The sequence below is a fragment of the Chanodichthys erythropterus genome, chromosome 9 (genome assembly GCF_024489055.1).
Source record: "Chanodichthys erythropterus isolate Z2021 chromosome 9, ASM2448905v1, whole genome shotgun sequence".
NCBI lineage: Eukaryota > Metazoa > Chordata > Actinopteri > Cypriniformes > Xenocyprididae > Chanodichthys > Chanodichthys erythropterus.
This window is the reverse complement of record NC_090229.1, coordinates 39,393,830-39,410,664: the sequence shown is the minus strand read 5'-3', so window position 1 is coordinate 39,410,664 and position 16,835 is coordinate 39,393,830. Positions and strand designations below refer to the sequence as shown.

Below are 16,835 nucleotides of genomic sequence, written 5' to 3'. Positions count from 1 at the left end.
TTCCAGTTTCACTGGAAAATTAAGATCCTAATGTCACATTTTAGTATTGATTATTGTACATGAAAATCACAGATCAGGACGTTTGAGGTTTGGATTGGTCAAATTATGACTGAACTTTCTGCAGAAATTCTAAAGAAACACACAGATGTTTATTCATGCAGGGTGCTTTAGTTTCTGTGTTCACACAAATAAAAGATTCATATTTATATTCATCTATAGTGACGTACATCAGCTGAATCATGCTGTACTGTTTGAGCTCTGTGGGACGTGTGAAATAAATGTTTCCTAGCTCTACACCTCAGCGCACTGCTCGTTCATTTGTGTTGGAAGATGCCGGTAGATTTGCACAGATGTTATGGGACTCACCGGTTCTCCAGGTTCATTTCCGCCCAGGATCCGGAAGCCAAAGCCGGTGTCTTTCCTCCAGAGGAAAATGTCTTGTTCTTGAGAGTCCGGCACTGAAGAGAAAGAAAAATAAATCAGTTTCTTTGCTAGAAGTTAGCGGTGTGCAGTATGACGGAAACGTGTCATCACGGTATGAATCTGATTATCATGATACTGTTATTTTGCCTGGTTTATATGTGTATTTTCCTATTGGAAATGCCTGCTGTTTGACAATGCAGTGAATCATAGTGGGATTTTATGAATGTATTGTTTGCTACCATGATATAAACAGTAAAACGGGCTCTCTAACAGTCAACAATCACACATATAATTAACTGACATTATTAGTAGTTTATATGTGCATTATGAGAGAATCAAACGCAGATGAGGACAGTGATCATCAGTGGGTACGAGCAGAACGTTTGGGAACAGCATAATGTGAACCAGACGCCTCACATGGAGCGTTTATCTGCCCCGCCTGACACGCTGCTCGCTTAAAAGGTCTGGATCTGCCAAGCGGCTCCGTGTGGAGCGTTTAACAGGCCTGACTGGGAACTGGCACTATGAGCGGGAGCCATCAGGAGTCACTGAACAATCTGGCACCGAACCGGCCGGAGCGCACATGGACATCTCCTCAGGTACATGATGAAACGATCTGTCATAGCAGGAGTCGAACTACAGCCTCTCTTCAGATGCCAGAGACACACGTTAACATGATGAAGACTAGCGTGCAGTTTAACGCCAGATCTCTCATTTCGCAGTTCACGAGTCTCGCTCTTCAAATAACCATGTGTGTGATGCTGAGAACGGCTCATAATGAATACTGTACGCCTGACATCACAGAAAGATGCAATCTTTTAACAGTAATATCTTTTTTTAAATACTTTGCATCCCAATGTTAAATTACTATTTTAAAAGGCAGAATCAACTATAAGCCGTTATCCGCTTGATTTCCCTGCGGCTCTGTGGTGAATCACACGTTCAGTGGGAATCGAGCTCAGTATTCCTGCGTCTGTGATGGACTGCTTCTCTTTTGAAATATATTGTTATATTATATTTATTGTCTTGACATTACATGCATAACTTTGACTCCGAACACGTTTTTCTTCAGTTTTCTGTGAAGAACGTGTGGAATATTCATCTTGTACAATAATGAGAGAATGACACTTTAGCTGGAACTGTACCATGTGACATATTAATGTATTGTACAGGTCGATGTTTTTATCATTCATCAGCTGGAAAAACTGTTCTGAAAGTGACTCTAGTTTCTCTGAGCCGTTGTTGGTGTAGCTGCTATTCTTTTATATGCAGAATGATTTTCAGAACTATATCTTTATGGTTATGTTCACAATTATGGCGTGAACGGGTCTTTCCTGTCAGGTGTGAGGTCAGTGCTGGTCACTCACAGCGGCTCTCATACATGCTCCTGGACTGCGCCCAGATCTTGAAGGGGTCTGGCTTCTTCTGGAGCGTCCCATTGGCTGCGGGGGGTTCAAAGGGCGGCAGGACGGGCAGCGGCTGGGTGGGCGGCGGCGGGACGGGCGGAGGGGCTCCCAGTGCGTCAGAGGGCCCGACGGGCACCGGGCGGCCGGGCGAGTCCGTGTGCGCGCTGCGATGACTGCACACGCTGTGCTGAGAGCTGCCCTGACTGTCCTTCCGCTCCAACTGCTGAGAGACACAGAGGTCACATGGTCACTCAAACACAAGAATGAAAATCCTGTCATATTTCTCCAGCCTCACATCATTTCAAACTGTTTTCTTTTCTACAGAGGAACACAAAAGGAGACATCCAAGGCTGAATGTTCAAGCATCTGTTATCTTCAAAAGCTCTAAACTGGCAACAATTAACATGCAGGAAACTGCCAAGGACAAACAGCTTCCAACACTACCATAGAGTAAGACTTCTGAAGACATATGGCAGCTTTGTGTGAGGAACAGACCGGGATTTAAGTTGTTGACAGAAAATCGCTCCCTCTGTCACAGAGGAGAATCTCATTCACGAGTGTTCGTCGCATCTAAAATAGATTGCGCTTATTAAATGTCCAATATATGGGCAGTTGTGGCCTAATGGTTAGAGAGTTAGTCTGTTAACCCGAAGGTTGTGGGTTTGATTCTCAATATTGGCAGGAAATGACTGAGGTGAGCAAGACACCAAACCCCCAATCACTCCCCAGGTGTGTGTGTGTGTGTCTGCAGTGTGCAGTGTGTGTGTTCACCACTCCTAATGTGTGTGCACTAACTGGATGAGTTAAATGCAGAGGTCCTTAATAAAGTAAATATGAATATGAACTTATTTAGTGATGGCCGATTGCTTCAGGAAGCTTCGGAGCGTTATGAATCTTTTGTGTCAAATCAGCAGTTCGGAGCGCCAAAGTCACGTGATTTCAGCAGTTTGGCGGTTTGATACGCGATCTGAATCATGATTCGACACACTGATTCATAACGCCCCGAATCTTCCTGAAGCAGTGTTTTGAAATCGGCCATCACTATATAAGTCGTTATTTTATTTTTTTTGGCGCACCAAAAATATTCTCATCGCTTTATAATATTAATATTGAACCACTGTACAGAAAGAATGGGATGGCTTGAGGGTCAGTAAAGATTTTGATAATTTTCATTTCAAAGTGAACTAATCCTTTAAAAATCTGCATATCAGTTATCAATACAGTCAGTGTCAGTCAAAGACATTGGTTGAGGTGTAAATGAGAGTGTTGTGAAGAGGAGAGGAATGAAAGGGACGTCTCTTACCAGCACTTTGGGGCTTCTCTTGGGCTGCAGGACTCCTGTGAGAGAGAGAGAGAGATCATCAGCCTCACATCAAACACACACACACACACACACACACAAAATACAATTACAACGTGTGTGTAAAGTCCTGAAGGTTGGGCAGGTGCACACTAATGATCCTCTCGGCTGTCCTGACAGTTTTCTTATGTCTGATTTGCTGCTGACCCAAACCAGACAGCTACAGAAGCGCACAGAAGTGAGTCAGTAACAGCGGAGAAGAAGTGTGTCGTCTGTGCAGACTGATCTTCAGCTGATGAAGGAAGTAGAACATGCACTGAACCGCTGTTGAAATGCAGTTGTTGATTGAAATTGGAAGAATGAAACGGATGTGATGTGAGGGTGGTCTGAAAAAGATCTCCAGCACAAACTTTCAGGAAAACTTTGTACGGACTGTTAAACACCTGCCATTGGTCCAAGATGATGTAACAGGTGGGTGTGGCGTGAGGCTCCACCCACTTCCATACACCTTTTCTGGTTTAAAACAGCGCCTGTGGGCGATATCTGCGCACAGTACACCACTGCCCAGCTGTTTCAAACACTAATATAACACTGGTGATCTATAGTCTGGGGTTACAGGAATAAAAACATTTTCATTTATTTATGCATATAAGAGTATTGAGACCACTCATAAAACTTGATGATCTCTTTCGCTCTGATTGGTTCGTCATTCATGTAGTTCTCCACCTGCAATCTGGCTATTACATTAATATTATTATTATATCTTAATGAAGTTGAATGAAGACTTCAAAAGCAGCAGATACTGTTTCCATCAAGAATGAAATTCATAACAATACTTGATTTATTTTTTCACTGAGTTTGCTGCAGTGCATTATGGGATTGTATTCTCAGTGAAAAAATTCATTTACATTTACTTACATTTTGAACCAAACATGCCAACTATCGTCTAGATCAGTGTTTGTGTGAGGAGGAACACGTGCGGTATCATGAGAGATGCGTGTGTTTATATATGGTACATAAATATGTGCTGATAATGAGTCCAGCGGCAAATAAAGAGACCGACACTCCCTACAGCATCTCTCTCTCTCTAAATAATCTGAGTATCGTCATGGAAACCAATGCACTGATATTCAAGGCAACGCACACAGCTGAACGTGTGTGTGTGAGAGAGAGAGTGAAATGCAAAATGCGAATCATTTTAATAAAATAATAATGTTATTTTGATTTACTGTGGTACTTCCCTGAAAAAGGTATGTCACATGACAGATGTTTACATCGAACGCCTCTGATTGGCTGTTGCATTCAGACATGTCTGTGATTGGCTACAATATAAAAAAAAACAACAACAAAAAACAGCTAAAACCAGCCTAAGGTGTTTGGCTGGTCTTAGCTGGTTTAAGCTGGTCTCCCTGCAGACATCTAAAGAAGTGGCCAAAACTCCTCTGAAACCAGTAATTCTGCATTGCATTCGCAAAATCTTTCAAAGCGCGTTCCTAAACCGAGTTCATTCGTGATCGGACTCGTGCAGCCCAGCTCTGATCAGCAATGCTGATGCGCGTTTCACGCGTTCGCTCACCTCTTTGCACTAGCATAGTAACTTCACTTCCTCGTGGGCATTTGCTGAGAAGATCCACCACCTGGTTGTGGCTCATGCCCTGCACGCTCCTCTTGTTGACCTCCAGCAGGATGTCGCCCTCCTTCAGCCCTCGGCACCGTGGGTAATCCACGATCTGCTTCACCTTCTGCCCTCCACCCACCAGACTGTCCGCCATGGTGAACCCGAAGCCTTTGTCGCCCTTCTCGATGTGGACCGTGATCAGCTCGGGCTGCGTCGCGATGGACGACGCCAGAGTCACCACGTCGCTGGCGTAGCCGAGGCAGCTGTCGGCCGTCACCAGCAGCGCGCTCTCCGCCGCGGGGCTGTACGGGACGGGGTCGTGACCCGAGACCACGCCGACCGTCCCGCCGCCGGCCGCCAGCGGAACAGCCATGCCGGGGATCGGCTCGAAGCCCTCCTGACTGTTGACTATGATGGGCTCCTTGTCCAGAATGGCCACGGAGGTGACCAGACTGGTGTTGGGGTCGTCGGGGTCAAAGGGCAGAGGGTAGCCGCGGCACAGCTCCAGCTGGACCATGGAGCCGATCGGGATGGACTGGAATATCTTCACCACCTGAGCGTGAGTGTATCCCAAGACGATCGTGTCATTCACACTAACAATCACGTCACCTGAGGACGCAAACACACATCACGGGTTATTCTGAATTCATTTTATATTATCAGTTTTAATTTAAATTTTAGTTAACGTTTTAGTACATTATTTTTCAAGTTTCAAAAATCTGTCATAATTTACTCATGTCGTTTCAAACCTGTATGACTTTCTTTCTTTGTTTTAAGGAACATTTCGAAGAATGTTGGTAACTAAACTGTTCTGGTTACCATCGACTTCCGGACATTTCTGAAATGACCTTCTTTTAGTCAGTCATACAGCTTTGAAATGACACGAGGGAGAGTGAATGATGACAGAATTTTAATTTTGGGGTAAACTATCCCTTTAACACCCACTGAAAACCCATTCATCTCATGGCATTATTTATTCGATTATAACTGCAGTGTAAAAGCATTCATGAGCTGCAATAAACCGGCTGTAAATATATCAGATGCAGCTTCTGAAAAACTTTCAGCATACCACAACATGATTTTTGCATGTGTAATAAATTCTGTTGAATAAAATATAATATTTGTAAATTTGATGCTTTTCTCATTTAATGACTTTAAATTATATTTTGGGGGTCATTTCTTAGCCAAATTTGATGTGCGATTAATTCGATTAATCATAATAAATAAGATTAAAATATTTCATCACTTGAAAATATTTTATTTTAGTTAACGTTAATTTTAATTTCAAGCAACAAAAATGTTTTTTTTTATGGCTTTAGTTGTAGCTTTCAGTTAGCTATAATAACCCTGACCATCACAACAAGCTCTGTTATGTGACGTCTGATTCATCAACAATTAGTTTGGTGGTTCGGCTGATATGCTGAATCAAACGCAAACAGACACACTTCTGCTCTTGAGACATCATTCAGGATGAGTTACAGAAGAAAGAGACGCTTCACAGAGACGATCCGCTAGTCTGAAAAACAGCAAGTCCTAACCAGACATGACTGTCTGCCCACATGTAACACAAAAACACTGCATGATGCAACAATCAAGACACCTTCACTTTTTCCTTGAGGAATTTGTCATATGACATCCAGTGTTTGTGAATCACTCTTTCACATGTGATTTTTAATATATAAAGGGCAAAACCCAGATGAACATGTAAGAGAGAGCTACTCTTGTTCTCGTTATCGTATCATGTCTGGTTAGGAGGCAAAAGATTTCCTTCGTACCTGTTTCCATCTTTCCGTCCACAGCGGCCGGTCCGTCCAGCACCAGACTCTTGATCTGTAAGAACTCGTCCGGCTCGTCCCCGCCGACCACAGTGAAGCCAAAGCCTCGCCTGCTCTTCAGCAGCTTAGTGCTTATGAACGTGCCCTTCAGTTCGGCGGGATTACGGGTGAAGAACGGCTTTCCTCCTGCACACACACACACACACACACACACACACACACACACACACACACACACACACAGGTACATTAAGTGATTTATTATTCAATTATGCAATTAAACGTCAGGTTGGGTCCATAACATGCATATGAATGGTAATGAAGGTGAGGTCTCACGTTTGGGCCCCGGGGCCTGAGGAGCCGACGGACAGCTCTGAGGGTCTCTGTACGTCTCCAGATGACTGGGCACATAAGAGCCGATGGCGGCTCCGGCAGACGAGTGCTCCTCGATCCATTCTGACAGAACCAAACCACACAGAGAGAGAGATCAGACTGACGCAAACATGACGACAATAAAATCAGCCATTTCTTTTTGAACAACTATAAAATCATCAACAAGCACTGCTTCAGTGACCCATAAAAAGCAAACTTGTTGTCTTGGTCTCATTATAGTATCACTTCTTGATAATAAAACATAATACATCATATATATCAGTATTTCAGTACTGGAACAATGGCATCATTCAGAGATGCTCCAGCAGACACACCGCTGCCTTTCTGCTTATTTATTATGATTGAGTGATTTAGAGTCGGGTCATTTGATATATGTTGGCATGTGTAAATTCATATAAACGATGGTGTTACAATTTCTCCCTCATGCTCACCCTGCAAATAAACAGTATCAGAATACTAAGTATTGAACTTCAGTAAGTGTTTCAATATGTTACAGTACATTAAACGAGAAGATGAAGCCCACAGACAGATGGAGAGACGCACCTCTGATGTAGCGACCGCCTTCAGGCGACTGCTGCGCGTCCAGCTGCTTCTTACGCCGGGCCTCCAGAAGAGGGTTCTCGTACTGAGTCTTCCGGTTAATGTGACTGAGAGAGAGAGAGATCGTGTTTCAGAAATATTGAACACTGTTGATTCTAATCGCTCTGACAATGATTCTGTTTTGAATCTTTATTCTAAATGTTACAATGCATGATGTCATCTGAAATTTGTCCATGATCTGAAGCGTTTTGTTATTGAACGACTCATACAAACAAAGCCTAAATTTAAGATTTATATATTTAAAATTGCATGTAAAATTTCCATCCATTTGGATTACAGTTTTAACAAACCTAACGTGATGCAAATTTGTCAGTCACACATAAATGAAACCGATAAGAAACGGGTATGAATTCTACAAATAATCATATTTTAGAAACACATTTATTCAATTTGCTTAGAATCAGCATGAATCTGTTCATTGTGAACAGTTAGAAAGTATGAACATGTTTATATACGGCTAGCTGTGGAATATTCAGTTAGTAACAATGAAAGAAATATGATTTATTGATAATAAATATATAAAGCGAACACAGATTATTAGCACTATTACAGAAATATGACCCGTTTCATTTATGTATGACCAACAAATATGCATTACATTAACTTTAATAGTTTATGTAGAAACTATGTGATCCAAACGGATAGAGAAGTTTTTATGCAATTTAAAAGGTGCAGTATGTAAGATTTCTGTCCGCTAGATGCCTATTCAAAACAAAGGCGTAGCTTGATGACGGCAAGTTTGAGCACAGAATCTTGGGACATTATCTCAACAGACGGTGCAAAAGAATAAGGATTGGACTCGGGAAGAAATCATGTTCATGGATGTGATTATTAACGTTACTGTAGTATGAAGCAGAGCAGGAGCGAGTGTTGTGGAGCTGAACGAGGAGCTGGAGCGATTGATCAACACACGCCTCACGAGCAGCGGGACTTTTATTATGACACAGTCGCCGGCACCGCTGCCGCTTTTCCGGTCATGAGTATGAGGAAACACAGCTCTGTTTATCATATTAGATACATTTGAGAGTGTTGAAAATGATGTTATAACGTTACTCTGTGCGTTCGCTCGGCGGCTGCTGTGAGACACTGTTACACACTGCAGTAAGATAGATCCATTTTACAATATCACATTAAATACTGGATGATTGTGTTGATAAATGACATGCAATTCATTTTAGAACGTATTGTATGATGGAGAAAATGCTGTATTACTGTTACTAAAGATAAAGCTGCATCTGATTATATGTTAGCTACTTCACAAAATAGTGTTTTTCTCTGAGGCATGGTAAAGCATGAGACTCGCAAAAAAAAAATCAAGAAAATTAGATTTAAACAATAAGATTAAACGTGTTGAGCTATATAACAATAATTAGTTTTCTGTCTATAAATATATCAAAACAGTTGTTCCCTTGTCTATTAAAACATGTAAATATTTAAGCGTCTTTGGTGTTTCCATGGTTTCTACAAAATAAACGGAAACCGAGGGTAACGCGGGTATGACGCCATTGACAGGCGACTCCTCACACGTCCCGGAGCCTTGGATAAAACTGCAATTTTCTCACGATTTACAAATAGTTGCAAACATTTGGATATTGTAAGTACTCAAGTGAACGAAATATATAACACTGGCCTAGTGGTTTTTGGGATATTTTACTGCAAAAATGTACTTAGCTTTCGTGCAGTAAGTGTTTTCAGTAATATGTCCAAGCACATGAATTTCACAGTCGAACAGAGACTTTATATTCACACTAACACTGGGTGACCAGTGCGCTGAACTGAGCGGGGATCGGACACTTACTCAACATAGTAGACTCCGTACACAGGGTCATCGATCTTCTCCCAGCCGGGCGGCAGTTCTGAGACAGAGAGAGACAAACACACGAGAGATGATGATGATGAACGCAGCACTCTCAACAAACGGTTTTAATGATCACTCAATGAGGAAATCACTTTATAGAGAAAAGGTCGTTTGCAGCCAATTCTGAAATTCCCTGTGTTGTTCTGCCAGCTAGATGTATGTTCGATAGGAAATATGAGTCTATGAAAACAGTCATGCATCACATTATACAGTCAAACCAAAATTTATTCAGACACATTTCTGAACATTTTATTCATTAATACAGTTTATTCACTGTAGTTTAAAAATAGTAATAAAACAAGACAAGATCTCAGAGTTAAACTGTGACAGAAAAAATTAAAGGTGCAGTATGTAAGATTTCTGTCCACTAGAGATCTATTCAAAACAAAGGCGTAGCTTGATGACGCCAAGTTTGAGAGCAGAATCTTGTGACATCATCTCAACGGACGGTGCAAAAGAATAAGGATTGGACTCTGGAAGAAATCATGTTCATGGATGTGATTATTAACGTTACTGTAGTGTGAAGCAGAGCAGGAGCGAGTGTTGTGGAGCTGAACGAGGAGCTGGAGCGATTGATCAACACACGCCTCACGAGCAGCGGGACTTTTATTATGACACAGTCGCCGGCGCCGCTGCCGCTTTTCCGGTCATGAGTATGAGGAAACGCAGCTCTGTTTATCATATTAGATACATTTGAGAGTGTTGAAAATGATGTTATAACGTTACTCTGTGCGTTCGCTCGGCGGCTGCTGTGAGACACTGTTACACACTGCAGTAAGATAGATCCATTTTACAATATCACATTAAATGCTGGATGATTGTGTTGATAAATGGCAATTAATTTTAAAATGTATAGTATGATGTAGAAAAAAAAAAGACTAAACATGTTGAGCTATATAACAATAATTAGTTTATAAATATATCAAAACGGTTGTTCCCTTGTCTACTAAAACATGTAAATATTAAAGCGTCTTTGGTGTTTCCATGGTTTCTACAAAATAAACCGGAAACCGAGGGTAACGCGGGTATGACGACATTGACAGGCGACTCCTCACACGTCCCGCAGCCTTGGTTAAAATTGCAATTTTCTCACGATTTACAAATAGTTGCAAACATTTGGGATATTGTAAGTACTCAAGTGAACAAAATATATGACACTGGATTAGTGGTTTTTGGATATTTTACTGCAAAATTCTTACATATTGCACCTTTAATCTAAATTATTCAGATAACACTTAAGCAAAACATGGTTAGGTCAAAGTGTCTGAATAATTTTCGGTTCCAAATGTTTATCAGTTTTACTGGTAGTTCACTGTATGGAGAATTTTTGGGTATAATATGTCACAGTTTACTTTATTTTGCCATCCTCACTTACAGAAATGAACTATCACACTAGTAAAAATATATAAAAAATTATATCTAGTGTCTGAATAATGTTTGGTTTGACTGTAAGTAGAAACAAGTATTTGTATCTACCTTATTATAAAGTATCATATGTGGTCAAAACTCATTTGATTTGAGTGTGTGGCTGTAAGTTACGATCACAGATCTGCTGTGACATCACATCCAAGTGGCATTTCTGGAGATGGAGTGGCCTGAATATGAGTAAAGACACGGGCTGCGTCCAAACTCGCATACTTCTCTACTATATATAGTAGTAGGTGAAAAACAGTATGTGACAGCAGTATGTCTGAATTCACAGCGCTCATGAAACAGTACCCGGATGACCTACTACCTCCTGCAAGATTCTGAAGTGTGCATCTGATGGACACTTTACTATCCCATGAGGCCACGGGAGAGGAATTGTGAATGACAGTGAATCGTCAACTGACGCCGGTAGGTCACATGACTTACTTCTAGCTTCTGACTAAGTGTTACTTGATCTCAGTGCTGCGTTCGACACTATAGATCATTAAAATCTTAGATTATGGAGTGTTAGGCCCTCTGCCACTCGGTGATACTATAAGAAAACATGGAATTAGTTTCACTGCTATGCTGATGATACTCACTTAGATATTTCAACACGATCAGATGAAATCTCTAAATTATCCAAGTTGGCAGAGTGTGTTAAAGATATAAAATACTGGAGGACCAGTAATTTTCTTCTTTTAAATTCAGATCAGACTGAAATATTATTTATTGGACCAAAAAACCTGAACACAGAAACTCTACAATCTGCATTTAGAAGGATGTGCTGTTACTCCATCCTCGACCTGGTGTTATATTAGACTGCAACTTGTCCTATATAATAAATGTGAATTGAATTGAATTGAATTGATTTTTTTTATATATTTTGAATAAAAGTACAAGAAGATGAACAGCAAAGGCATTTCTGCTTCATGTTAGTGTAGGTCATTGTATATCACATAATTTTCTTATGCATGTTAATATGTTAGAAAATCAAAGTTAAACAACATCATAACAGTATCATACACACCATGCACAATGATTCACACACACACACACACACACACACACACACACACACACACACACACACACACACACACACACACACTAACACATGCAGAGAGACTCACACAGTCATGCTAACAATGTTTTAATGCTCAAACCTGGCACAGGTGAGAAGAGAGACGTACCGAGATCAGTGTCCAGCTCTTCTGTGTGTACACCCTCTTCTCCAGAAGAAGAAAAACACACACGAAAAAAGTATGAATATTTGATGAATATCATGTTGGCAGAATGACAAGTGCAGCATTGTGCCATGTAGGAAAAGTGTATTCAGAAGATTTCAGATTTAATTTAGGCTTTACCATATTTTTTATCATATTTGAGAGCTCTATGTGTGTTCACTGATCAGTGTTTATTTGTGAATAAAAGCCTAAACTAAATCCGTTTATCATATAAAGTGACCTGAATTAAACTGCTCCATCCATATGGATTTATTTTACCATCTCTTTATAAACTTTTTAAGCATCCGAGTTTTGGGAATATAGATTTTCAATGGAGGGACAGGAATCTCTCATATTTCATTAGAAATATTTGTGTTTCAAAGAGGAACAGAAGTCTTATAGGTTTTGAATGACATGAGGGAGAGTAAATGATGACAGAAATTACATTTTTTGGGTGAACTATACCTTTAAGGCTTGTTTAGAATTTTTTTCCCCTCGTAATATTCAGATTTTGACGAAAACGATCTAAAGCTCTGTGAAAAAGGCAGCTTCCTCCTGACAATAAAGCGAGTGCTGGGCAGCAGGTCAGGCTGAGGATGAAGGACGCCCTCTGCTGGTCCGTCTCTCTGCTGCAGGGATTCACTAGCCTCGAGCCCAAACAGCTTTAAGGAGGTCAGTCGCTCAAACAATTCTGATGCCGATACTAGCGTATGGATGAGTAAGCCTGGAAAATCCATTCCTCAAGCTCTGTCCGTGCAGAGAACATACAGACCTTGCTAAACACAGGCCTTTTGTTATTTAGCCAGGTATAGAGTAGCGTTAAAAACATCAGATTATATGCACACATACAGTGTGCTGAAGTACGCATTATCGCATCCGTACAGTGGCAGAAGGAACAGAACTAGTCGAGCTAGTAAGTGTGCACTAACTAGTACACAGGCCTGATGAACTGCATTAGTGTTGGTCTTACCATCATCTTCACAGTCCTCCAGAGGTTTGGGCGGTTTGTCCTGACATCGAGGGTCCATCCATGAGGTTGTCTTTGTGTTGTGGCTATAAAACAACAGCATTGCATTTAGATTCTGATACTGTCAAACACATTAATGGTGACACCATTACATGAATCATGGTATTCCCTGCTAAAAAACCAAGCTATGTCCAGCTTAAAGGTGCTAAAGAGGATGTTTTGTTTTATACATTTTTGCAATATTACTTGAAACTGTCTTTACTAACTGATAAAAGACTATTTATTAGGTGCACTGAAAGTAATAATATTAATATACATCATATGCGCACGAGGTAGGGCCTTAAAAACATCAGCCAATCGTTTACGCGATCATCGCGTAAAAGATTGGCCCTCCGGCTTGTCAATCATTGCCGTGACGTTCCTTGTGAGAGACGAGTGCGGCTGCACACTCCAGTAACTTTCCACACTCCACAGGCGCCGCATGCTATGTTTTTGTCAGGAATAACAACTGCAGATTATGAGTTACCTGCGGTGAGTCCGACATAATGAATCCAAAAAACACGACACAGCGAATGCCGGTGGTAAACAAACACTCGTGTTCCAGTACTCGTGCACGAGTTTTGGGAGGCTGTTCTTACACATACGCTCATTTCAAAAACTCAGTAACAGTCTTTGGATTCTTAGTCGACGAAAAAAATCCTCTCTATCACCTTTAATCCATCTTAGACCAGCTATGTCCATTTTAAACAAGCAAAGACCAGATATGTCCACCTTAAAACAGCTATGTCCATCTTAAGACCAGCTATGTCTACCTTAAACCAACTATGTCCATCTTAAGACCAGCTATGTCCATCTTAAGACCAGCTATGTCCATCTTAAGACCAGCTATGTCCATCTTAAACCAGTTATGTTCACCTTAAACCAACTATGTCCATCTTAAGACCAGCTATGTCCATCTTAAGACCAGCTATGTCCATCTTAAGACCAGCTATGTCCATCTTAAGACCAGCTATGTCCATCTTAAGACCAGCTATGTCCATCTTAAGACCAGCTATGTCCACCTTAAACCAGCTATGTCCACCTTAAGACCAGCTATGTCCATCTTAAACCAGTTATGTTCACCTTAAACCAACTATGTCCATCTTAAGACCAGCTATGTTCACCTTAAACCACCTATGTCCACCTTAAACCAGCTAGGTCCATCTTAAGACCAGCTATGTCCATCTCAAACCAGTTATGTTCACCTTAAACCAACTATGTCCATCTTAAGACCAGCTATGTCCATCTCAAACCAGTTATGTTCACCTTAAACCAACTATGTCCATCTTAAGACCAGCTATGTTCACCTTAAACCAACAATGTCCATCTTAAGACCAGCTATGTCCACCTTAAACCAACAATGTCCATCTTAAGACCAGCTATGTCCACCTTAAACCAGCTATGTCCACCTTCAGACCAGCTATGTCCATCTTAAACCAGTTATGTTCACCTTAAACCAACTATGTCCATCTTAAGACCAGCTATGTCCATCTCAAACCAGTTATGTTCACCTTAAACCAACTATGTCCATCTTAAGACCAGCTATGTTCACCTTAAACCAACAATGTCCATCTTAAGACCAGCTATGTCCACCTTAAACCAACAATGTCCATCTTAAGACCAGCTATGTCCACCTTAAACCAGCTATGTCCACCTTCAGACCAGCTATGTCCATCTTAAACCAGTTATGTTCACCTTAAACCAACTATGTCCATCTTAAGACCAGCTATGTTCACCTTAAACCAACTATGTCCACCTTAAACCAGCTAAGTCCATCTTAAGACCAGCTATGTCCATCTAAAACCAGTTATGTTCACCTTAAACCAACTATGTCCATCTTAAGACCAGCTATGTCCATCTCAAACCAGTTATGTTCACCTTAAACCAACAATGTCCATCTTAAACCAGCTATGTCCACCTTAAACCAACTATGTCCACCTTAAACCAGCTATGTCCACCTTAAACCAACTATGTCCATCTTAAGACCAGCTATGTTCACCTTAAACCAGCTATGTCCACCTTAAACCAACTATGTCCATCTTAAGACCAGCTATGTTCACCTTAAACCAACTATGTCCACCTTAAACCAGCTATGTCCACCTTAAACCAACTATGTCCACCTTAAACCAGCTATGTCCACCTTAAACCAGCTATGTCCACCTTAAACCAGCTATGTCCACCTTAAACCAACTATGTCCATCTTAAGACCAGCTATGTCCACCTTAAACCAGCTATGTCCACCTTAAACCAGCTATGTTCACCTTAAGACCAGCTATGTCCAACTTAAGACCAGCTATGTCCATCTTAATCCAACTATGTTCACCTTAAGACCAGCTATGTCCATCTTAAGACCAGCTATGCCCAACTTAAACCAACTATGTTCACCTTAAACCAGCTATGTCCATCTTAATCCAACTATTTTCACCTTAAGACCAGCTATGTCCATCTTAAGACCAGCTATGTCCATTTTAAGACCAGCTATGTCCATCTTAAGACCAGCTATGTCCATCTTAAACCAACTATGTCTACCTTAAACCAGCTATGTCCAACTTAAGACCAGCTATGTCCATCTTAAACCAACTATGTTCACCTTAAGACCAGCTATGTCCATCTTAAGACCAGCTATGTCCACCTTAAGACCAGCTATGTCCAACTTAAACCAACTATGTTCACCTTAAGACCAGCTATGTCTACCTTAAACCAACTATGTCCATCTTAAGACCAGCTATGTCCATCTTAAGACCAGCTATGTTCACCTTAAACCAGCTATGTCCAACTTAAACCAACTATGTCCATCTTAAGACCAGCTATGTCCACCTTAAACCAGCTATGTCTACCTTAAACCAACTATGTCCATCTTAAGACCAGCTATGTTCACCTTAAACCACCTATGTCCACCTTAAACCAGCTAGGTCCATCTTAAGACCAGCTATGTCCATCTCAAACCAGTTATGTTCACCTTAAACCAACTATGTCCATCTTAAGACCAGCTATGTCCATCTCAAACCAGTTATGTTCACCTTAAACCAACTATGTCCATCTTAAGACCAGCTATGTCCACCTTAAACCAGCTATGTCCACCTTCAGACCAGCTATGTCCATCTTAAACCAGTTATGTTCACCTTAAACCAACTATGTCCATCTAAAGACCAGCTATGTTCACCTTAAACCAACTATGTCCACCTTAAACCAGCTAGGTCCATCTTAAGACCAGCTATGTCCATCTAAAACCAGTTATGTTCACCTTAAACCAACTATGTCCATCTTAAGACCAGCTATGTCCATCTCAAACCAGTTATGTTCACCTTAAACCAACAATGTCCATCTTAAGACCAGCTATGTCCACCTTAAACCAACTATGTCCACCTTAAACCAGCTATGTCCACCTTAAACCAACTATGTCCATCTTAAGACCAGCTATGTTCACCTTAAACCAGATATGTCCACCTTAAAACAGCTATGTCCATCTTAAGACCAGCTATGTCTACCTTAAACCAACTATGTCCATCTTAAGACCAGCTATGTCCATCTTAAGACCAGCTATGTCCATCTTAAGACCAGCTATGTCCATCTTAAACCAGTTATGTTCACCTTAAACCAACTATGTCCATCTTAAGACCAGCTATGTCCATCTTAAGACCAGCTATGTCCATCTTAAGACCAGCTATGTCCATCTTAAGACCAGCTATGTCCATCTTAAGACCAGCTATGTCCATCTTAAGACCAGCTATGTCCACCTTAAACCAGCTATGTCCACCTTAAGACCAGCTATGTCCATCTTAAACCAGTTATGTTCACCTTAAACCAACTATGTCCATCTTAA

General features: G+C 41.0%; 1 protein-coding gene across 13 annotated transcripts in view; it reads right to left on the bottom strand.

Annotated features, from left to right (window-relative positions):
• The window catches only part of magi1a (membrane associated guanylate kinase, WW and PDZ domain containing 1a), a 75,330-nt gene that overhangs the window by 12,097 nt on the left and 46,398 nt on the right, over nt 1-16,835 (bottom strand). For 7 of the 13 annotated variants that reach the window (XM_067395576.1, XM_067395580.1, XM_067395586.1 and 4 more), the window contains 10 exons: nt 12,977-13,059; nt 11,947-12,012; nt 9,314-9,371; nt 7,459-7,562; nt 6,859-6,978; nt 6,523-6,708; nt 4,706-5,356; nt 3,133-3,167; nt 1,791-2,052; nt 367-458 (listed from right to left, as the gene is read on the bottom strand). In XM_067395576.1, coding sequence (XP_067251677.1) covers nt 367-458; nt 1,791-2,052; nt 3,133-3,167; nt 4,706-5,356; nt 6,523-6,708; nt 6,859-6,978; nt 7,459-7,562; nt 9,314-9,371; nt 11,947-12,012; nt 12,977-13,059 — 1,657 coding nt within the window. The remainder of the gene's footprint in view (nt 1-366; nt 459-1,790; nt 2,053-3,132; nt 3,168-4,705; nt 5,357-6,522; nt 6,709-6,858; nt 6,979-7,458; nt 7,563-9,313; nt 9,372-11,946; nt 12,013-12,976; nt 13,060-16,835) is intronic. The other 6 variants (XM_067395582.1, XM_067395585.1, XM_067395589.1 and 3 more) reach the window with 3 other exon arrangements.